This window comes from Centroberyx gerrardi, chromosome 7, assembly GCF_048128805.1.
Source record: "Centroberyx gerrardi isolate f3 chromosome 7, fCenGer3.hap1.cur.20231027, whole genome shotgun sequence".
Lineage (NCBI taxonomy): Eukaryota > Metazoa > Chordata > Actinopteri > Beryciformes > Berycidae > Centroberyx > Centroberyx gerrardi.
In genome coordinates, this window is record NC_136003.1 from 26,710,820 (window position 1) to 26,731,479 (window position 20,660).

Sequence of the window (20,660 nt, forward strand, 5' to 3'; positions counted from 1 at the left end):
GCAAGTCAATCATCCAATATTGCTCGACTTTCGATTGGTCAATGGTTGGTTTGATCGTATGGTAAACATTAGCGTTAGCTCGATGACTACTTGTTGCTAATGCCAGTTGCGTTAGCCCCATAATATAAATAATAACAGATAAAATACAGACATTATACACAAATAATATACAAATTAAGGGGATGCTCAAAGTGGATCTAGTTTGAGCAGGCGTGAACTATCGATGTCAGAGTGTGTGAGCAGATTCCGCCTTCCTGCTCACTTCCGCCCCTGTCAAAATACAGCAAATGGTTTTGTTAGCTGTTCTGTGTGCTTAGTGCTAATCTTGGCTGGTTTCACGTTATATTTGGGTTTAACCGACCGCACGATTCACCTGGTGGCCAGCTGTGTACCAGGTGAGTCCACATCACTTAGCTACGTTAGCTATTATGTTAGACTGCTAGCCAAATGATAGCTTCTAGTTGAGCAAATTGAACTAGTTAGCTCAGCTAGCCACCTAACGTTAGCCAACGCTAACTTGAATGGAAAGCAAATGAAGCAGGCAAGTTTGTTTGGCTAGTCGGATAGCCTTAGCTTTCCTTTGTATGCCCCAAACTTAACTCACCTAACTCACTCATACCTGAAAGCACAAACATGAAATAGTAGCGGGTGATTGTTGGTGTGTTGTAGGTAGCTTGGATATAATAGCTTGTATGGCAACGTAGTTGAGTATAGCCAGGCTAGCCCCAGTGTGTACAATTCTTTCTTGTATGGATTGAGCGTCAAGCCAACCTCTATTACAAACCTGACAATTTAATGTTGCCTGGCTCATCAGCAAACATGCATACCTTTTACACCAGGACTGAAGACCTTGTACGAATCGTCAGTGTCCGGTGCTAAATTCGGCATACATTTGATCCACCGAACAGCACTTATTTAAATAAAATTTTAACTTTTGTAAGTGGTCCTCGCTGCTAACGAGGAAGATAAGAGGCAAGCTTCTGTGGGAATTAGAGGCGAAGCAATTCTAAAGGTTGAAATCATCATATTGACAGAAAGTGCTGTTTTCTGTATTGGAAATATGCCGAATTGAAGTTCGGCTTCCAACGATTCGTAAAAGCACTTAAGCCATGTTCTACGAGGTGTGTACGTTTGCCAAAAATCAAGAACACATTACATTACCTAATATTTCAATCGTGTTTGTCGTAGCGTTCTTGGCACGCGAGAGATAGTGGCACTTACCGGGTTAGGGTTAGCAGGTCTGCTATCTACAGATGGGAGCTCTGAGCAGCTTTGATGACTTGAAAATGACGTTGCACACCTTTACCTGTTGTTGGGTCATTTCTCAGTGGGATTAAGAAAATATGCCATTTTCAAACTGACTGTCTAAATTTCTCCCTTCTTTATGTCCAGACCCATGGTGGCGGGTTCGGCACTCATGGAGCCCTCCACCAAGCCTGGGGCCAACCAGGTGGCAGATGTGGTGTTTGTCATTGAAGGGACAGCAAACCTTGGACCCTACTTTGAATCTCTGCGAAAAAATTACATACTCCCTGCCATTGAGTAAGTGCCCCAGAAAACCCTCTCCTTTGTTAAAGGTACTCCTCCCATTTAGTCCCGACTGAATGCCTCTGTTTTTTTTATGTACCACAGATACTTTAATGGGGGGCCTCCAGCGGAAACAGATTTTGGCGGAGATGTGAGTTTTTTTCCCCTTTTTATTCAACGTTTCATACTCTCTGTCTATGGTTTCTGAGGGCAAACATTAAGAAAAGCTTTTATTACCATTGCTCATAAAATGCCCCCTCCCTTCCCCCTCTGTCCTTCCAGTATGGCGGTACACAGTACGGTCTGGTGGTGTTCAACACAGTGGACTGTGCTCCTGAGTCGTACGTCCAGTGCCACGCACCAACCAGCTCTGCTTTTGAGTTTGTCTCTTGGATCGACAGCATCCAGTATGTTGTTGAAAATTAAACAGTTGATTATTACTGTTTTATGATAACAGGGATATACCCAGACGACATGAATTTGTGAATATTAAAGATTATCCCCTGTTTGTCTACGCAGGTTCATGGGAGGTGGAGCAGAGAGCTGCAGCCTGATTGCTGAGGGACTCTCTGTGGCCTTGCAGCTCTTTGATGACTTTAAGAAGATGAGGGAGCAAATGTAAGGCAGTCTTGTTGTTTTATGCCACACTGCTTAACGATTCATAGACATAATAGCCACATTTTGAAAGGACCCACCAAAGTTGGGATTGTTAGTGAAAAAGTAATCCATTACTCATTTCAAAAGTAATAATATCACTTTATTAGTCGTTACATTACTTTACACCCCAAAATTGGCGGCTGTGTCCTCTCTTGTCTTCAAAAATCAGTATAACCAATCAATTGCCTCACCTTGACACTTGAACAGTGTAACCAAACAGCATCGATCTACAATGTTCCTGTCATCCTTTTGCTTGATAGGTTCATAATAGTGGTACCACTTCCACCTGGACAAAGTAAACTTTTCTTGCATTTTTCATCAAAGCCAGCTTAGTGTGAGAAGTTGATGATCTATGAAGGGTGAGGGAAAACAAAAATGAGAAAAAGGAATTGCGGGATGATGGTGGGATCTAGTTTTTGGATGATTTAACTTAACAGATGTACAGAGTGTGCAGTTTGGCTTGTCAAAAAAATGGGGATTGGAGGGTTGCAGTCTGCAAGGGGGGGCAAACGCTTCCGAGTGCCATGAAAGCCCAACTCACACGCTCTGCTGCAGCCTGGACCTGGCTGGCAAGGTAGCATTGGCACAAGCTGCACACCCCACATTAAGCCCTGTGAGTTGCTCTTACAGGTACTGATGATGACACATTATAGGTATTGGACATCCAAGCATATCACTTTCTGTCTCTCTGCCGTTGCCAGAGGTCAAACCCACAAGGTGTGTGTGCTGCTGTGTAACTCTCCCCCATACCTGCTCCCTGCTGTGGAGAGTGTCAGCTACACCGGCTGCACAGCAGACAACTTGGTCAAGATCATCAGAGATGTGAGTAATGTAACATTGGGGTATTCCTGTGTTTTTTTTTCTTCTATGCTTGGGATAATTGCTGTGAAAACTGTAAATTGTTGTGAAAAATGCATATCAGGAATGTCGTTTTTTTTCCACTATATTCCTCAATAAAAAGTTTAAAGAAAAAAAAGACATGTGAGTAATGGTGCTGAGATATTGTCTTGGTTAGGTACTTACAGCCAGGCATCAACACACATTATGGAGGCAAGAAAATTAGGAAAATGATTGCTTGATTGTTGTGACAAGTATTCTTTGAAGGGGTAGTATGATTTGATTTAGGTTGGTAAACAGCCTGAAGAGGAATGTATTTCATCGAAGCACTGCCACTCGCGGATGCTGTACTAATTCAATTCTGTCATATTTCTTAGAGAGGAATCCACTTCTCTGTGGTGGCTCCTCGCAAACTGCCAGCTCTAAGAGCTTTGTATGAGCGGGCATCCCCAGTAGGAGGGGCAGGTGAACCCCATCTAGACTACAGCCAAGACCCCTTCCACATGGTCCTGGTCAGAGGCATCGTACTTCCTGGTGAGGAACATGACATGACAGCAGTTTGTATCTGGGCCAGTGGGCTCAGACCAGTGTGTCCATTATCCTTGCGTAAAATGTCTCTTGAAAAGAATGGGGTTGTGCTCTACAGTGAGGATATTTTTAACACTATTTATTGTATGATGAACAAAATGTTTTTGACATTCTGGCCTTGATCAGTGTCTGTAGATAAGAGATGGGTGAAAAGTGAAGATAGGTGAAACAATTCAGTTAAAAAAATCATATTCAAATGTCAATATCTATTCACAATGTGCATATGGCAAATCATAGAGTAAATATACAAATCCATTGCATTTTCAGTCAACACCAAAAGTCAATAGACGATACAAACTAGTAGTTGGACAAAAGACTTTTGCACCTTGTCCTTTATAACAAGGACTAATGTGGTTACTGTAGGTGTCAGGCAGTATCCAAAATAAACTTTTTGGCTCATCTGCCAAGGACTGGTGAACTAAAAATAATTTACCTGTCAAGAATATCTTTTACCAGCAAAACAAATTAATATGTATGAAATATGTTTCCTTACTCATTTTCAGTGCTCTGCTATCTGTCCTTGGAAGCTAATTAACCATCCAGACAGCAGAGAATGGGTCCACTTGTTATTCACAGCGGGGCGCACCGGCCTGACGTAGGCGGCGTAGGCGGAGTTCGCCGCTAAAATCAAGTGCAAAAGGCACCCGGCGGGTGTTGCTTGTATATTTTACAACAACAATCCTTATTTCAGCAGCTATGCATGGTGTAAACACAAAACATGTTGGCACAGGGACAGAAAAGCATTAAATGCTAAATCACATCTTGGAAGAGAAAACATAAATCCTCGGCCTGCTTGTGTTTTGTCTGGTTCTCTTCTAACTCTGTTCAGTATCTCAGCCAATAGCAGAGTGCTGGTTACATCAGCGCCGGTCTCAGCCGCCAGGTTGAAGCGGGCCATCTGGCGTACGGTGGAATTACAAGTGGACCCATACACAAGTTTAGATGCTACCACTTTGTGTAGACCGGTGTGACAGGCAGCCAAACAGGAGCCTGTTTGGTACAGAGGCATTGTTTTGCTTTGATTTGATTGGCTCATGGTCAGAGAGAGTGTGTAGTGGCCAGCAAGGACAAACTCTGAGAACAGGCAAAGACCAAAGACTCTGTAACCAAGTTATTCAAATGTTTATGTCTTAAAAAGTTATTGGCCAGTGTGGCGGGTGACCTTTACTGATTTATCCGGCAAAGACGTAAATTTACCAGCATTTGGTGCTTGGCGGGCATTAACTTCGGACCCTGGCCTCAGGCAATGAGCTGTTCATAAAACAAATAACACAGGGGTCAAAAAATAATCTTTTAACTAACATTTATTTGTGGACAAAACACATTTGTATATTATAGGAAAACCGCTAAGTTGCACTCCTCATTCAGACACAGATGATGGCCGGAGTAGCGAGTATTTTTTGTCATATAGTTAAGTATATCCTTGTTGTTAAGTGCGACTCCATTCTTTTGAATGCACCTGACCTAACACACACACACAAAGCTGATTTCCACCAGCGATCAAGTGGTATACTTGCTATTCAGACATAATTTGCTGACCGGGCTGTTTTCTCTCCATTTCCAGTCTCTCCAGGCGGAGGACCGGGGCCGCTCAAGCCTGTCCTCCCCCCTCAGCCCCTGCCTGTCAGCCAGCCTCTTGGTGTAGCTTCACAGGCCCCCCCACCCATTAGCACAGCCCACCCTTATCAGGTAATGACTAAGCAGCCACACAGAGTACGGCTGCCCAGAAACTAATTCCTATTGTCTGGTTTTGGCTCGGTTTCAGACAGTAGTGTTTATGTTCCTTCCCTAAAACGTTTTACCCAGCATTGTCTTCCTTTAATCTGCCTCTTGCCAGAATACACCCTCGATGACTGCTGCTCAGGCGGCGGCACAGATGGCCGTGGAGGCAGCCAACAACCAGAAGAGTCGCTGTGAGTACCAGGCCTGCACTCTGTGGGCCTTTGTCAACATCACTTTATGTCAGCAGTGTGTCTGTGTGTGTGTGTCTGTGTGTTTTACAGTAAAGTGTATCCTCACTTCGTCTGGAAACAGGCTTTCAAAAGACGCCATCACTGTTTTTGACGTTTACATTTTAGGTGTTTAGCAGACGCTGTTGTCCATAAGTGCAAAGGTCAGAGCCACAGCGGCCTTATAATGCTCCTGTGACCATAGAATGATCATGTAAGAACGAGTGCAAGGAAAAGAAATAGAATAAGAGCTAAGGAGAGAGATTTTTGTTTACATGATGGCTGACATGATGGCCAACCATACAGTCGTCGTCCTTGTAGCTTTCTAAATGTTCTGCACTTTGCAAATTCCTCTCTCCCTTCTGTTTTCTCTCCCTCCTCCAGTCCCAGCAATGGTCAATCAAGGGCCTCCGTTCAGCGGCCAGCCGACCCTCCCCTCGGTCGCTGGGGTGAAGCTGGCCCCGTCCGGCCAGCCCAGCCTATCAACCGTCACCACGACAACACCTCCCATGATGTCCCAGCAACAAGTCCCTCCCAATCAGCAGCAGCAGCAGCAGCAGGTCCCGCCCCCGGGACAGCCTGCACCCAATCAGCAGCAACAGGCACCACCTCAACAGCAGCAAACAGCGAATCAGCAGGCGGTGTCTTCAGCACAACCTGGCATGGTAAATAATAATAAATATATCTGCACAACGGTCATGACCAACTGCAGGCGAAATGGTGCCTGACATACTGACATTTGAAAAATTCCCAATTTGTCCTGATGGCAGCGCTATTCAGCGTTAGTAAATGTGGTCTGACACTTCTGGGCCCATCCCAAACATACATGTGAAATTTGGAAATGTTCTATTTGCATGTCTTCGCCGTGAAGTTCATTTGTGTTTCACAGTCAAATGGTTAGCAGTATCAAAATTCAGAGTAATAGCCGTAATATAAGACGTCTACATGTGCTGTGTGCAAAAGTTTGTGGAGGTTGAATCAGCTTTGTGAGAGAAATGTAATGTTTCCCACAGGTTGAGAATTTACTTGTGGCGGTGGTTGTTGAGTGATGTTATCATTTCAATAGGATTGATTACTTGTACCTACAGTGAGAGCAGTGTGTCCAGTGGAATCCAACTGGTGAACAGGGGCAATATGCCAGTCTCTGCAATGCGCTCATGTTAACTCTCAATCTGCAGTTTTACACATCTACGATTAAGAAGTGTCAAGTTGCTGTTTACAAATACTGTTACAAACACATGCGAGTTTGGAGCAAATAGTAGAATTTTAAGTAAAAAAAACAAATAAGTTCGAATGACATGAAATTTGGTGCACATATCCAGCTACTCTTGCTCTATCATCAATGTATGCCATACTGGATTTTCCACTATTTTGAGTTTCTTGAAAAACAGTTTTCCCCCTCAGGCTTTTTCATTAATGTTCTGATTGGCCCAATGGGCGACTTGAATTGTGTTTTGATTAAATGCCTGTTGTCAATTGATTGTTAGCCTGTAAAACTGTCTCCAGATCAGTTTGGAGACAGTTTTACAGGCTAACGCCACTCAGTTAAAAGCTTGATATGTTATTCTCATGCCCTAGAAAATATTCTCAAATCAATTGTGTAATCATATTAATATTTGTGAAAGTAAATGTCTCTGTCCCCATAGTTCAGGATCAAAGAACCAAGACTGTATCTGTGATGCCAAACCAATGTGCAGCCTAGAGCTGACTTTGCAGACTCGCACTGTTTTTCTCAAATTTAATATCAAAATGAATTTTAGATGTTAGTATTACTATTTGATCAAAACCAGACAATGTTCTCTTTTCTGTAGAAAATCATCATGGGTACAGTCACTGTTGTTTTTTCTGTTTTCCAATTCATTCATTTATTCATTCATTCATTCATTCTGGTAACAGGAGACAGTGGTGAATGTTCTGTAATACAGACTGAACTGTCCTTGGGCAGAAGAATTAACATATTTTGAGAGCTAAAATTTAATGGTGTTCCAGTTTAATCAGATCTACGGAACAAAATCCTCATGTTTGTGCTTATGTGGACATAATTTATCAGTCTTTGTATTTTTTTTTCTTTGTATTGATAAATTCACCTAAATTTCTGACTAGCAAAGTGATTCTATTTGATTCTATTGTACTCCTAAACTGTGCCAGTAGACTACATATATCCTCTCCTCCTCTGTTTCCTTGACAGCCTGGTGTGTCTGGAGCTCAGGGCAACGCCAATGCAATTGGACAGCAGCAAGGAGTGGCCAATAAGATTGTAGCATGGAGTGGCGTTCTGGAGTGGCAAGAGGCAAGTAAACATTTATTTATTTATTTCAAGATTATTTGTTTTGCCATTTTTGCCTTTATTTGACAGTTCAAAGTAGAGAGAGACAGGAAAGACTAGGTGAAGGAGAGGGGGATGACATGCAATAAAGGTCCTGGGCCGGATTCGAACTCACAACATTGTGTTTACATGGTACGTGTCTTAGACCAAGTAAACTTTTTAATGAAATATGAAGAGTTTGATTCCAAGTTGACTCCTGCTCTGACAGAATTGAGATTAAGATTGGTTACATGTAAGTAAAGCGCATAGTGAGGTATTATTAAACTCCTCTTAAGATCTTTACTTACAGCATACGTATGTTTTTGATAATGGAATAAGCTGTGTTCTTCAGATATTGAAAACTGAATATCAAGTAGCATTTTTCTTTCCAAAAATGAATAGGTTTATACAATATTTTGGAATGAAACCGTTCCTTTACTAGCATTCTGAGGTGAAAGTCACCCTGGTCCAGTGGTTCCCAACTCCAGTCCTCAGGTTCAGAGGACTGCAGGTTTTCTGTGCTACCAGCTAGTTAATTGCAGTCACCTGGCGTCCAAGGTCTAAAGTCAGTCTCTATTAGACAGCTAGAATGAAAACCAGCAGGACTCTGGGTCCTGAGGACCGGAGTTGGGAACCACTGCCCTAGCCGACATATTGCAATCACCGCCACTGTCTTGAACCTTTCACTGTGGTGAGTCTCATAACGACCTGTCACTGATTATTGTACAGTATGATTAATTGGACATCATTTTACCTCTCTCCTGCTATTGGTTTAGCTCAAGGTCAACACATCGATTTAGTTGACAGTTGCGGTGCTGAGCCAGGAGAATGGATGTTAATGGCTTTTATGCGACACTCATGAGCCCTTCAAGTGTTTGTGTTTGGTGGACTGACTCGATCAATTGCCTCTATTGACTATAGTCTCATTCTCCCTCTTCTATTAGTCAAAATGATCTAAGTAAAATAGGACAGGAGTAAGAATGGGAGGCTCAGGAAACCCTACATCTTGCCTCTGAAAACGTATAGTCCCAAAAACCGCTCGGACGCTCGTGAAACATTGCTCTTAATCCACTATTTCCTCCTCCAGTTCATCTCATTAGGCTTTCAGCTCCATAAGTGATTCTTCTCCAGAGTCATCTGTAATGTTTGGAATAATTACGCTGTAGAGACTAAAACTCATTTGAAGAAATAGACACCAATACACTTGGCTGTAGCTTGCTCTGAGTACATTATTGTCAGTATGCTGCATTCTATTTTGGTTGAAATTCAATTGATTTTTTCTTAAAAGGGTTTTCCCAATAAATGCTGAGTTAACTTCTGATGATGTTTTGGTTAGCATTTTAAATCCACCACCAACGCACGGGAGATGTGTTAGATTATCAGAACAGGATTGTTTTGTGACTGTCCACATCTCTGGCTCCCCTCCACTGCATGCCTTACCAAGCCCTGGGCATAAATAACCCATTTGTTTGCTAAAGAAAAGCCCAGCACAATGCATTTGTAATGGGCAGCACAGGGACTACAGCAGGCCTGACCAATATGGGATTGATTAATCATTGATCCTGTATTGATGCCCTGAAGATGAACGGTGCTGGCCGTGTTCCCAGTGGACTGGTGCATTGACGGCCTTAGAAAGTTGTATTCCTTGACTGTGAGGACAATCCTTCATGTTCCAGAGATGTTTCTGCTTGGAAAAAGGACTTTACCCCACAGGGTGTCTGACTGCGGGTCTTTAAAAAGCCTGAAAAAGCTTTGAATTAATGAATTCATGAATACATTATCTAAATTTAAGGCCTTTCAAAGTATTAAAATGTCTTAAATCCAGTTATTACAGATCTTATTTTTTGCACCACACAGTGTCTGGTTTCTTTGCGCTGCATGTCCACTGTTAGATTAATACAGAACAGGGTTAGCAGTACAACATGCACATCATTTGTGTTTTTTCAACGTATCTGCTTTACTAAACACAACTGGACACCATGTCCCTCAACAATTAATCTTCTGTTGTCCTTTTTCTTATACTCTCCACTTACAGTTTCAGAACTTTAATTCGCTATGCTCAGTTGGAAACAGGCTGGTTTTGCCCACTTTGTTTCTTTATTTTGGTTTTTAAATTGGTTCTTAAATTCAATTATAGGTAGCATTAAAATGTCTTTAAAAAGTCTTAAACCTGGCTTTCTGAAATCTGCAGATACCCTGAAGTACTGTTATCCACGTGTTTCCTGTACTGCAGGCCAACTTTCTAACCTCTTTTTTCACTTTGCTATCACCCCCTTCCCTCTGTATTGATCCCTGCAGAAGCCCAAAGCCTCGTCTATGGATTCAGCCACCAAACTGACTCGCTCTCTGCCATGTCAGGTGCAAGTCAACCAAGGAGAGAATCTGTGAGTAGCCGAGCTGCATCAAAAACCATAGACCTGATGGGCGGTGTATTTCATGTGCACAATTTTAACATTGCTATCCTGTTTGTGCCTCTGAACAGAAACACAGACCAGTGGCCGCAGAAGCTCATCATGCAGCTGATTCCACAACAGCTACTGGTGAGACTCTTCTCCCTGCCTTTGTTTGTGCATGTGTAAGTGTGGGGGTGTGTTGTGGTGACTCTCGTTTGCAGGAATGACTGGTTTATAAATGATGCATAACTAAATCCAAGTCTCTCTCTCCCTCTCCCTCTCTCTCTCTGTAGACAACCTTAGGTCACCTCTTCAGAAACTCTCGAATGGTTCAGTTTCTCTTCACCAACAAAGATGTGGAGTCGCTGAAGGGCCTGTACCGCATAATGGCCAATGGATTTGTAAGTTGTCGAGTTAACCTCCCTCTCCCTAAACCTCAGATACCTCTGTCTTCCCCCCCTTGTCCCTAATCTTATCTATCATTCAGTATACCTCAATACATTTTCCATGAGTCACAGCTGAGTGCAGCTCCCACCTCTCTCCAGTAGATGGGACTCTGGATGTGAGGCTGAGTTGCAGTGTTGTGCTGGAGACTGTAGAGGGGGCACCAGGCTATACATTTAGCCACTGACAAGCTAGATAATAGGATTTTAAACATGCTTTGCCATCAGTATAGAGAAAAAAGAACTTTAATTGTTTAGTTTGATTCAGTTCCAGAAGGCTAGCATAATGATAGGGGTTTTGTCGATGTGGTGCATTGTCTCTGAATGTTAATCAGGTAATACTATTGAGAAATAGCAGAGGCATTAATAGTATTCAGTCCAGCTGAGCTCTGTCTCTTTGTCTGAATTTGATTTACGGCCCAGGGAATGCGCCGCATGAATTAAGTTAATACCATTTGCATTCAATTTATAAAACTGATATGTTTGATTGCGGCGAAGGAGCTTTGGAGCCAGGTTATGTCCTCAAGCCCAAGCCCATATCATAATTACAACGGGTCCCAAGTCAAGGCCTCATGCTGCCCTCCGACCCCCCCCCTCCCCTCCCCTCCCGCAGGCCGGCTGTGTCCACTTCCCCCACACGACTTCCCCCTGTGAAGTGCGGGTGCTGATGCTGCTCTACTCATCCAAGAAGAGGATATTCATGGGCCTCATCCCCAACGACCAGAGCGGCTTCGTCAACGGCATCCGGCAGGTCATCACCAACCACAAGCAGGTCCAGCAGCACCGAGCGGTGAGTGGCGGCAGCAGGAGGGAGCGGAGCTGGTAGGAGGAGAGACAGATTTCAAACGGATGGGGGGGGGGGGAGAATATATGGTGAGCCGCGGTAGAAGAGACACCGTAGAATAGGCAGACCATAAGGAGGCGATAATGAGGAGGCATTATAGAGGAGCACTGGGGAATTGAGGCGCATTGTTGAAGGCATTAAGGTGCATTGTTATTGACATTTCATTTAGCGAGCCAGTATCTTCAGAGCAGCCACTAACGTCTCTCACTCTAGTATGAGCTAATGGGGCTAGCATTAGCTAACTTGCTACTGCAACGTTTGCTGACTATTGCAGTCCCATCTCATTATCTCTACTTGAGTAAAGTAAATATGGGTGACATACATACATACAGGTTATGTCAAATTGGTTGCCTCCTTAACATAATGCTGTAGACTATGACCAACACTATGCACTGTGTCATAGGTGCAATGTATTATGGTCATTGTCGTTCAATTAACACGCTTTCAGAGCTTGACAGCCTTAAATCTTGTTGTTTTTTTTGTTTTTTTTGTGAAAACTGCATTGAGAAACACCAGGTTCAAACAGCAGCTTCGTTTATGGCCGCACCTGAAATGAATCTATAACAAAACTTAATTTACCAGGCAGGCAGGCTGCCAAAATATTAACATTGTATGGGAGACACTGTAGGAGAAACAGAGTCGGAGTGGTAGGTACTAAACTTAAGAGACAGGAGAAGGAAATCCAGAGACAAGGCCCCTCCCTCCAGCCTCCCTGGGTAAATGTTGGGTCAGTTCTCGCAGCTCAGTTCATTACAGTTTACAAGCACCGCCGCCTTGCGCGCATGATATTGGAAATTTCACTTGCCATCTCCGCTCATCTTCATCCCCCGAGAAAGGGTGCTTTAAAATGTCTGCTTTAGATTAGCTGTCTTTTCCGTCAGGGCTGCACTTTAGCTCGCTGCACCCAGCGACAGAGAAGCTGCTTAGCTGGGAAACAATGCAGCATCTCAGAGAAAGCAGTATGGCTCGGTTTAAAGACGAAAGCCCGTTGGCGCGTTTACACGAGTTAGATGACATTTCTCCTCAGTCTTTCTGCTCTCATAAACGTTGATGGCGCATGTTTACTCACCCTGCTAATTTTATGTGTTTTGAAAAGAGCGGTAGAGCCTATATGTAAGTTGAAGTCGTGTGTGTATGTGCATCAGGGCGTTTAGAGAAGGCAGAAGACATGAAATTATAATGAAGACTTTTTTTTTTTTCCCTTTTGCCTCTTGTGTGCCATCACATATTCAGTGCTGCATTGCTAATGGGGAAGCGCTACAGCAATCTTAACATGATTAAAATTTCAATTTGAACTAGTAGTTAAGGTTTTCTTTGTGTAAGGCCCTGGAGTCGCATTCTTGGGGAACTAGATTGGAGTTTGTTCTGTTCACAGCAAGACAAAATTGAATGTTTTTCCCTGAAATGTGATATGGGCTCTAAATCTCTATCCAAGATTTTTCAGGTTACTGGGTTAAAGACGGAAGATAAATCATAGACAATAAAAGAGATAAAGGGGCAGCTGTTTCGTTATTTCCCTCAAAAGAACCGAAGCTGTGTGTTGTAGCGTTGCTGGCGGTCAGAAAACGACACTCGTGTACTAACGCAGACAAGGGGGGATTCGCTCAAATTCGGCAAGATGGAAGGTGACAGGTAAGCTGTTATTTTTCCATCACATTTGTTGTCTATAGTTAACAAGGAGGATGCATTTAAATTGCGCTTGGAGGGATGCAACACCCTTTATGCCTCCTAGTCTCGATAACCCCTCAGTATAGATTCACACAAGCCTCCCACAGTAATTCAGTCGCTCTGCTGCCAGTTTCTCCGTATGCCTTTTAGCATACTGAAGTCATCAGTTCTCACCATCTTGGTGTGTGTTGACAGCAGCGGGGGTCAAATATGTAAGTTGACATGGCTAACATCAACACAGGCTAACAAAGCCACAAATAGATGTGCAGGTGCGATTCAGTGACCGTCTATGGAATACATGACGGTTTGAATGGGACTGTCCAATCAGGAGATGAGTGTTTACGCTAGTTTTTTTTTTTTTGTTGTTGTTTTTTTGTGCATCATCTCACAGTGTGTTCCTATGGCCAGAAATGGGGGCAGCGGTAGCCTAGAGCAGTGGTTCTCAACCTGCGGGTCGGGAAGCCCCAGGGGGCCGCGGGATGATTTTGGGGGGGTCGCGAGATGATTTATGTGATAAGAAAAAAACATTTCTACTATACAAATGTATTATCATGTCTATTTTTTTCAGATTTTTTTTCTAATTTTGGCTTTTTTCTTGTGAAATACTGAATAGTTTTACTGAATAGCCGCTGCCTCCTCTTACAATTAATCAAATGAAACAACGTGAAAAGGGAAAATCATTCTTTGAACTGTTGAAGTGTTCACAACCTGTGATGGGGTGTCGCTTCGTTTTAAGGGGTCAGGAGCCAAAAAACACTGGCCTAGAGAAGCTAGCTTGTCACCAGAGGGTCACTGGTTCAAATCCCAGGTCCAGCTTGAATTTTTCTTCAGTTTTTAATCTTTATGTATCGACTATAGTATTTTTGTACTTATTCACGACAGTTTTTAGAAAGACTTGTTTTTGTTTCATAAACGTACTTATGTATGTATTGTCTCTGAGTGTTTATGCCTGACTGGCCAACAGTTTTCTCTCTGTGAGATATTATAGATGACCTTGACGGTCTCCCCTCCCTCAACAGCAGCCGTGGAGCTCTTAACCCCCAGCTGCTACAGTGGAGCAGCTCAGTGGCTAACAGTACAATATTATAATAGTAATAATAATCTTTATTTATGTAGCACTTTTCAAAACAAAGTTACAAAGTGCTTCACAGCCAGGAAAAATAAAGATGATCAATGACAAAGGTCAATAAAACAGAAAGAACAATGAGGTAAAAAACAATAAAAAAAAAAAATGGTCGCAGCCATAGGGATAAAACAAATGGAATAAATAAATAACTTAGAAGGCAACAAGGATATAAATTAAATAAGAGCCAAAGAGTGAAACGATAAAAGTAAGTTTTAAGAAGTGATTTAAAAGATGATGCTGACTCTGCCAGCCCGAGCTCCTGAGGCGAGTCCTTCCAAAGCCTCGGGGGTCCTGACGGCAAAAACACGGTCACCTTTAGTCTTCAGCCTGGACTTCAGCCTTGGCACAGCAACAGACAAAACAAGGCTGTGGTTGCACTGGGCGGCTTTTATAAGGTGTGAACGGCTGTGAATGTGAAGCAGGTCGTTCCTGGAAAAGAGCATGCATGTTCAGTCATGCGTTCCTGGGATAAATCAAGGTTATAATATATGCCGTTGATACAAAACACATACAGCACATCCCCTCCAGCACACTTCTGATCATTTGAAGTTAATCATATCACCCAAATCTTTAAACCCCCCAGAACAAGTTCATGTAGTGCCTGCCCAACCCCCATATTTACATTTCACACTCCCAACCCATTGAATGCACTATGTTTTTCATTCTCTTAAAGCCATTCTGATCTAAAGGCTTATGCTTAAATGCTTGAAATTTGTTTCTTAGACAAATATAAATAGTGAAGTTGATCCTATGTATGAATTTATTTCCAAAGCCTTTGCCTTTCCATCAAGGCAAAGGGCGGCTACTTTAAAAAATCTAAAATATAAGATAGTTTTGATTCGTTTAACACTTTTTTGGTCACTGCATAATTCCATTTGTGATATTTCACAGTTTTGATGTCTTTACTGTTATTCTAAAACGTGGAAAATTGCATGTGTCCAAACTTTTGACTGGTAGTGTATATATATACGTATATGTATGCCGTTGATCCGTATGACTGGTACCATATGAGTACTATAGAGAGAAATGAGGAGGACAAATGTGATAGTGGTCTCTCTCTGTCTGTCTGTCTGTCTGTCTGTCCTGCAGGGTATGGGTGGTGCAGGGGGTCCCATGCCGCCTGGCCAAGTCCCACCCAACCAGAACTTCCTCAACAGGCCCGCTGGCCCCATTCCCGTCTCCCATGGCAACGTCCAACAGCAGGTGCGTTAACCCTCCCCTCCCCTCCCCTCCCCTCCCCAGCCTGGCCTGGCCCGGCCCAGCCTGGCCTGTCTGCCTGCAGTCCCACATCGGTTCCCCTCCTCCTCCTCCTCCTCTCTCACACTGCCTGTTGTTTATGCCTCCTCCTGTCCCGGTGCACCTCTGATGTCTGCATGCCTTACTGTTAACCCTTTCCTCCACTGTCCTCTTTTCTTTTTTGGTTTTCTTTTTCACACTTCCACCACTCTCCCCCCTCCTCCTCCTCCTTCTCTCTGGTCTGTCCTGTGTCCAGTCTGTGGTGGCGGGCATGCCCCCTGTTAGTCAGGTCACTATGATGGAGGAGCAGCAGAGGCAGAACAACATGGTGAGACTTGGCCTCGTAACGCACAAGCACAGCAAGCAACATGTGCTCCGGGGTGTCTGCGGGTCCTTAAGAAGTCTGAAAAAGCCTTGAAAAAAATCTAAATTCATGGTCTTAAAAAGTATGAAAATGTCTTAAATATAGTCATCAGGTCTTTTGTTTTTTTTTTTCAGAACTTTCATTAGCTATTTTCAATCAGAAAAATGTTTCGCCAGCTTTGTTTCTTTAATTTGTTTTCTTAAAATGGTTTTAAAATCAGCTCCAGTTTGCATTAATAAGGTCTTAAAAAGTCTTAAACTTGGCTTTCTGAAACTTGCAGACACCCTGGTGCTGTATTATTAGGCTGTATTATTGGATACATGTACAAAAGAGTTTAACACACACAAACACACACACACACACACACACACACACTGTCACTCCTTTCCCACTGTTCAGCACCAGGCCGGTGGACAGCTCCTTTCCAGTCAGCATGTTAACTGTATGATCCCTGTTGAATGCTCACTGCGTCGCATGCCACTGATGTTACTGTTTTCAGACACATTTCATTCATGTTTATCTACATGCATGCATAACATATTTATATTATAATACAATATTTTAATGAATGGGAACTGTTTCTATGTGTAGAGCATGAGGTGAAGGGATGGGATGGGATGTCTCTGCTCAGGGACAACCCACACTGCAAGATTGAACCTATCCAAATTTTAAAGATTTCAAAAAAGCCTTTTAGGAAAAACTATGACCAAATTTTCTGATTTTTTTTCTGGTTCGGCTGAATTAAAGATAGATCTGGTCAAAATATTATGTGTGTATCCACGCTGCACAGCTGTTACCTGTCGTGTTCTCCTCAAATGCTGCATTAATGTCCTATGGCAGGGGTTGGCAACCTGCGGCTCCGGAGCCACATGCGGCTCTTTAGCCCCTCCCCAGTGGCTCCCTGATGCTTTGACAAAAAATTATATGGAAATGAATAACGGTTATTTTTTAACATTTTAATTTAAATTTATCATTGTTGTAGGCCTAAAGTGATTCTTACATTCTCCAATTGTAAAAATGTGTAGCCTATACACCGAATAAAAAAAAAAAAAAAAGTTTTAACATTTAAGTCAACTAAAATGTGCATCATAGCCTACGTCTACGGCCCTTGCCGAACCTCAGTAGCGGTGGCTAGTCTTGAGTTTCCCTAGCTAGGCTAGCTATGGATTCCAAATCCAAAAAAAGAAAAGTCTCGGAGGAAAATAGAGAATAGTGCGTGGACAGATTCGTTTGCTTTCACCGCCAACGCTGCTGGCTTACGGTATGCTTGATTTGCGGCGAGAAATTAGCAAACAACAAAAAAAGTAATATTGAAAGACATTTCCAGAACAAGCACACTGCATTTGCTGAAAAGTATCCGGCTGGGGATGAGAGAAAGAGAACGATTTCGGAACTGCTGCGGAAAGCAGAGCAGAGCAAATGTACTTTTAAGAATTGGATCAAATCTCCAAACTCCACTACTGCTGCTAGTTTTGTGGCAGCTCAGGAGATAGTAAGGCGTGGAAAGCCGTTCACGGACGGTGAATACATGAAAGAATCGTTCATTAAAATATCAGAGCATCTATTCTCAGACTTCAAAAACAAAACTGAGGTAGTACAGACAATTAAAGATATGCCCCTCTCCGCAAAGACTGTCAAAGACAGGGCCATAAAAATGGCAACAAACATCACCAGTCAGCAAATCGAGGACATTAATTATTTTGGCCAAAAATGGCTCTTTTGATAGTAAAGGTTGCCGACCCCTGTCCTATGGGAAAGATGGTAGAAACAAGCTTCCAATTTGGAAAAACCTTTCACATCAGCTTTCAGTTGGTAAATACTACCTGGGAACACAGGGGTTGGCCATTGACAACCTTCCTGAATTTCGATTTCATCAAGGAAAAATATGCAGTTTAGTGTAGGGAATGATGGATTCATTTCAAATGAAACGAACAAAATAAATGATTTTCATCACGTCATATAGTGAAAAAAAAAAAGTTTTTTCGTGTTTAGTTGAAGTTGCAATATTTGCTTTGCTGTTAATCATGAGCGTAAATGTATCATCGCTAAGTACATGTATGTTAAGCATGAAAAACTTCAATCATGTCGTCTTGACGGACTCAAACAAGTTGAAACACGTGAAACACTCCCAAGTCGTTTTCACCAGTCAAATCATTCAACTCTTTTTCCCATATGACGTGAATATAGCATAAAACCACTTGAACTGTGTGACACTCCTTCAGATGACGATGAGGGCGGCCGGCCCAGCCAACCAGCAGCCGCCGGTCAGCGGCGCTCCGCCCAACCAGGGCGCTCAGGGTGGACAAGCCCCGCCCCCGGGCCCCATGCTCCGCCTGCCGAACCCAGGAGCCAATCCGCAGCTTCGCAGTCTTCTCCTCAGCCAGCAGCAGCCAGTAAGAGAGCAACAAATTGCCCATTTCAGTAAATGGCCATTTCCACAGTTAATGACTCACCCTGCAGTAATATGTGTCATAGGTTATCAAGTGACCTTTGCTGTTCCTCTGGATATCTGAGTCTTGGCGGAGGTTAACGTGGCTCCTCTGTCTGCGTGTCTCTCTCAGCAGGGCGGCGTGTCCCACATGCCGGGCATGATGCCTCACCAGGGTATCGGCCCGCAGCTGGTCCACCCAGCGCCAGGAGGGGGGGCTCAAATGCAGAGCCAGTGGAGGCAGCCTCTGGCAGGTAAGGTATCAGCACACACCCCACCCACCCACACACACACACACACACACACACAGAGGTGGAAAGAGTACAGAAACATTTCACTGAAGTAGAAGTACTGTGTCTGGAAACATTTTGTGCATGTTTCCACCCCCCCAGTTCTTAACAGATTACATGTTTTGCCCTGGTCCTTGCAGACAGTTTGATGGGTTAGTGTTGCGGTTAGACTGATGGATCAATTTGCCGATATTGGCCTTGAAAATCAAAAGCCAGTGATTGCCGTTCACACCCGAAATGATGGATATGATGCAGTCTGTTTGATTATCTATAGTATAATTGATCAATACTACACTAGTTGTCTATGGGAAGCCCTTAACCTGAACTGATTCTAATGTGACATTTTGATCAGATTCCACACCACATCTCGGCAGTTTCAGTGTAAAAAATATTGGTATCAGCCTTCAAAACCCCATATAGCTCGAACCCTAGTTCTTGTCAGATGAAGGTTTGGGGATGGTTCCTTTTTGGCTCATATGAACGAAGCTATAGCATGGCAAGGTAAATCTAAAATGACCTTGAATGCCAGCTCTCATTCTTCCTACGCTCAAAAATAAACATTTCTCAAGTAGATGTAAAGGTATGAACCAAAAAATGCTCAAATTAAGGAAGTAACGCTGCACTAAAAATCTGCTCAAATAGTTAATTATAGGATCGTAACGTGATCTAGTAGTACAATGAACAAGGAAGCCTGCGTGTTGTAATCATCGTCCTGATTTGAAATCTCTTTGGCTTCACACATCAGCATCATCCTTGAAAATCTAACCAGCAACCCCCCCCCCCCCCCTCCTCCTCCATCATCTGCAGGTCAGATGCTGATGGCTGCAGGTCAGAGAGGGGCGGTGGCCCAGCCTGGGATGCCCCAGGTCTCCAGCGTCATGGAGGACGAGATCCTCATGGATCTCATCTGACTGTTTTTTTTTTTCTTTGTTTTTTGTTTTTTGGACTCTGCATCCTCTCCAAAAGCTGCATCCTCCACAGTACAATGTTTTTAGTTCTGTCTTGGCGGCCGTTTGCCTAGTTTGAACACATGCACTCGCTCTGTTGCTTTATTGGTACAAATGTTCAACATAATTAAGGAACGAATCATGATGTGTTGTTTTTTTTTACTGGACTGAGCTGCTGAAGTTAATTAGTGGCAGACAATACAAGCATTAGTTTTTCATGTAAATGGTCAAACCAACAGTCACACACAGACTCCTACTGCACACTAATCCTCCATGTTACACACTGGATCAGGCTAACCCAGTGGAAACACACACTGTGGTTCTATCTTGTGCTTCTGCTAACCCACTTCTCAATACCTGTTTTACGTTTTATCACTGAAATATGAAATGCTGTTTTTGTTTGTTTCTTCTTTTAATTGAGATTTTACTTTTCTGCTCAATTTCTTTTTTTAAATTATAGATAAGGCTGTTTTATTAAGATAAAATAAAGTAATTTTGTCAAGGAGCTCAGCTAATTGAAAAAGTCATTTATCACTGTGAAGAGGTTTTGTTTATTGGTGTATGCACATGATGATGATGATGATGATGATGATGATGATGATGATGATGATGATGTTGATGTTGTGCTTGTGATCCCCTGCCAAAGTCTCCACAGTCCAGCTTCTCTTTGTGTGAATATAGCTTTGATCCTTAAGGTGAGAGAAAGAGAGAGACTGAAATAGACACAATAATAGATAGTTCAGTGTCGTTTTCTGCCAAATAGTGTCACAGTGTTAATTTTAACTACTCCAATATGTCGTGGAACCATAGAGGGTCGCCTTGTGCCAAGTAGTCCTACCAGATGGCATCAGTTGGCCATGTTTTCCCTGGCATAACGTACAATCAGGCTGGCCGCATGCGCACATGGCAGCGAGTCCACATATGTGCCCGCGATCAGCTTTCCAAACGCACACACACACACACACAACGCGTGCAAATCCTGCACGCCAAATGCTAACAAAAACTCTGCTGTACCTCATACTGACACCTGTACTGACGCCGCAGAGCGCAGCCAGCTG

General features: G+C 43.0%; 1 protein-coding gene across 2 annotated transcripts; it reads left to right on the forward strand.

The window, feature by feature from the left end:
• Positions 1-280: 280 nt before the first annotated feature.
• Positions 281-20,107, forward strand: med25 (mediator complex subunit 25). 2 transcript variants are annotated; one of them, XM_071917178.2, is made up of 20 exons: positions 281-395; positions 1,393-1,542; positions 1,633-1,678; positions 1,810-1,934; positions 2,047-2,145; positions 2,886-3,006; positions 3,399-3,555; positions 5,174-5,298; positions 5,447-5,522; positions 5,943-6,223; positions 7,747-7,848; positions 10,162-10,247; positions 10,346-10,403; positions 10,550-10,657; positions 11,313-11,489; positions 15,427-15,540; positions 15,830-15,901; positions 18,160-18,330; positions 18,499-18,619; positions 19,463-20,107. In XM_071917178.2, the coding sequence occupies exons 2-20, from the start codon at positions 1,397-1,399 to the stop codon at positions 19,564-19,566; spliced, it is 2,289 nt and encodes a 762-aa protein (XP_071773279.1). In that variant the 5' UTR covers positions 281-395; positions 1,393-1,396; the 3' UTR covers positions 19,567-20,107. The 2 variants fall into 2 exon arrangements, with proteins under 2 accessions (XP_071773279.1, XP_071773280.1); XM_071917179.2 differs by lacking the exon at positions 15,830-15,901.
• The last annotated feature ends 553 nt before the right edge of the window (positions 20,108-20,660 follow it).